This window comes from Littorina saxatilis, unplaced genomic scaffold, assembly GCF_037325665.1.
Source record: "Littorina saxatilis isolate snail1 unplaced genomic scaffold, US_GU_Lsax_2.0 scaffold_3791, whole genome shotgun sequence".
In the NCBI taxonomy this organism is placed as follows: Eukaryota; Metazoa; Mollusca; class Gastropoda; order Littorinimorpha; family Littorinidae; genus Littorina; species Littorina saxatilis.
In genome coordinates, this window is record NW_027127521.1 from 1 (window position 1) to 2,640 (window position 2,640).

The following is a 2,640-nucleotide window of genomic DNA, read 5'->3' on the forward strand; positions in this document are numbered from 1 at the left end:
TGACTAATAACAGAAAAGTCATGTGCACTGTCGTGTACCAGGGGTCGGTGTCATTGACAGTGCAGAGGTCCCCTCTGTTAAACAATACTCCTTACTTATAACAGAAAAGCCATGTGCATGTACGTGAACTAGGAGTCGGTGTCATTGACAGTGCAGAGATCCCCTCTTTGAAACCAAACTCCTGACTCATAACAGACAAATCATGTACACTTACGTGTACCAGGGGTCGGTGTCATTGACAGTGCTGTTGTCAGTCCTGGGCACCCAGCCTTTGTCGAAGGTGGCCTCCTCCTGCCCCGAGATCTCGTATTCGATGTTACACTCTCTGACCACCTCCAGCATGCGCTCGTCCATCTCACACAGACCTGCAAGCATCACAGGCGAAGGGTTTTATCAGTAGTTATGCCACAGCCAAACCTGTCTTCAATGACCACTCAAGTGATAGACCAAAAATAGCCGTTATAGACAGGGGGTCGTTAAATAAACGTGAATAAGAGCACCCATTCACTGAAACACTCGCAAAATATCAACAACCTGGCTGCTTTTTTTGATTTTTTTTTCTCCTTGAGATTATTTAGTAGAATAAGCATCCACTCAAAAAAACACAAAAAACACACACCCTTGCACAGGCAGCAGCAGCCAAACTGTTGAATTTTGGTACTTGCCGACGCAAAAGAATGCTTTTATTTCATGTACACGCTTGGATACATCTGGGATGGTGCACAAGATCACTTACAGGAGAAGAGGAATCTGCCTTTAACGTTTTACAATGGAACCCCCTTTAAAAAAAAAACCAAATTTAAGACACACCCCCCCCCCCCCCCTTTAAGAACATGCTTTTTTCAGATTTTCTGTTCATATCCCCTGTAAAATTACCTCCATTTTAAGGCTCCCTCCTTGCTAAGACCCTATTTTTTTTAAACATTTTTAGAGGCCTGAAAATGAAGCTTTCATTGTATTGTTTTCGCCTCCACACTTATACTCACTTGGTCTGATGCGGACTTGTCTCATAGTGGCGTAGCCCAGGATCTTGGAGACCTTGTCGTTGACGAAGCCGCGCAACATGAGGGGTGGGTAGTCGTTGTAGTAGGCACCAGCGCGGATACCGTTCACCAGGCCGGAGCGAGTCCAGTTCCAGTACTCGTCCTGGTTACGGATCTGTCATCAGAGAAGGGGGGTTAAAAGGGTCACGTGTGTACAAATGTGAAGGGGAAGAAAACGAGGTAGGTAAATGTTTCACTTAGTGGCCCTGTTAAAAAACGCTACCGTTGCTGAACTTTGGTTTAGTTTTGTGTGTTGTATATAGTTGACTTATTTGTACTTTGCGGGAAAGTACCGATATTATATTTTGTAAACACAATATTCATGTTTGGACGAGAATGCAGTCGAAGTTTCTAGTCCTGTCAAAACAATTTGTTGACCACGTTGTTTTGAGTCGTAGGTTCGTGGCGTTCGCTCGGATTAAGTGCGTCGGCGCTTTTGATGTACGTCACAGAGAATGTCACTATTCTAGTCCATGGACAGTTCATCTAATTTTAATTGTATCATGTTTGGTCTGGAATATTCTGGAGATTGAGTATTTGCTACATAGGCCAGCGCGATTTGTATGTTGGATGCTTCTACTTTGAGTTCTGCTATGATGTATCATTGTATGTATGGAATGCAAAATAAATCCTCGAACTCAATTTGACGATTTGTTGTCTGCTGCTGTGAGGACGGGCCACGTAGAATGAAAGAACACAACTATACGACATTTGAGAACTTCGTCTATCTCAGGTGTCGTGTAACAGGCCCGCATTAGCACAGATGAAAGAGGATTGACGAAAACAGGAAGTGGGGGGGGGGGGGGGTGAGGAGAGGGCTTGACAGTCGTACGGCAGACATGCATCCAGACAGATATCCCCGCCCCCACGCTCACACTCTCACACACACACACACACACACACACACACACACACACACACACACACACACACACACACACACACACTAATAGTTCAGTCTGAAAGAACCCCAAGTCTCACCTCATTGACAACCAAGTATCTGTCGTGAACTTTGTACTGGTGCATAGTTTCAATAGCTTTTCTTGTGGTGTCTTTGTCCTTGAACTCTACCACCCTGAAAAAGAGCAGCACATTGTATAAAATGTAGACATAGACGTTTCTTCCCATACATGTAGTGCTAGTTCTGCAAGGAACCTTAAAAATTAATCAAGTGACCATTCTGAAGTCAGTAAAACTTCACAAGTTTTGTTGTCGTTTCAATGATCATGTAGTCCTGAATTTTTTAAATGTTAATCATAATCTGGATTTTCTTGTTTCTAGCAGTAGAACAACATTCTCCCATACACATCTAAACTTATAATTATACGTTATAGCCAAATGATAAATTCTAATCCATTCAAACCTACAGACATGGGATTCAGAAAAAGTGATAATTAAGGAAAAAGAAGGTGGGGGTCTGGGGGCCGCAGAAGGCCCCCAGTAGGGTCCAGGGGCAATGCCCCTGGTCGGGGTCTGGGGGCGAAGGTTTTTAGTGTTTTAGACACACAAAAATGGCCCTGAAATGCATATTTCAGCTTAATCATAGAGCTTCTATATCAATGGCAATAACAACAATTCAAACAGCAGGGAAACATAT

The 2,640-nt window shown here is 43.4% G+C and overlaps 1 protein-coding gene across 1 annotated transcript; it reads right to left on the reverse strand.

Moving 5' to 3' along the window:
- Positions 1-214: 214 nt before the first annotated feature.
- On the reverse strand, positions 215-2,118 carry LOC138955954 (location of vulva defective 1-like; the record flags this gene model as incomplete). Its single annotated transcript, XM_070327446.1, has 3 exons — positions 215-365; positions 987-1,158; positions 2,025-2,118. Coding segments are annotated over 3 exons (417 nt in total), but the record flags the coding sequence as incomplete, so codon positions are not given.
- Between the last annotated feature and the right edge of the window lie 522 nt (positions 2,119-2,640).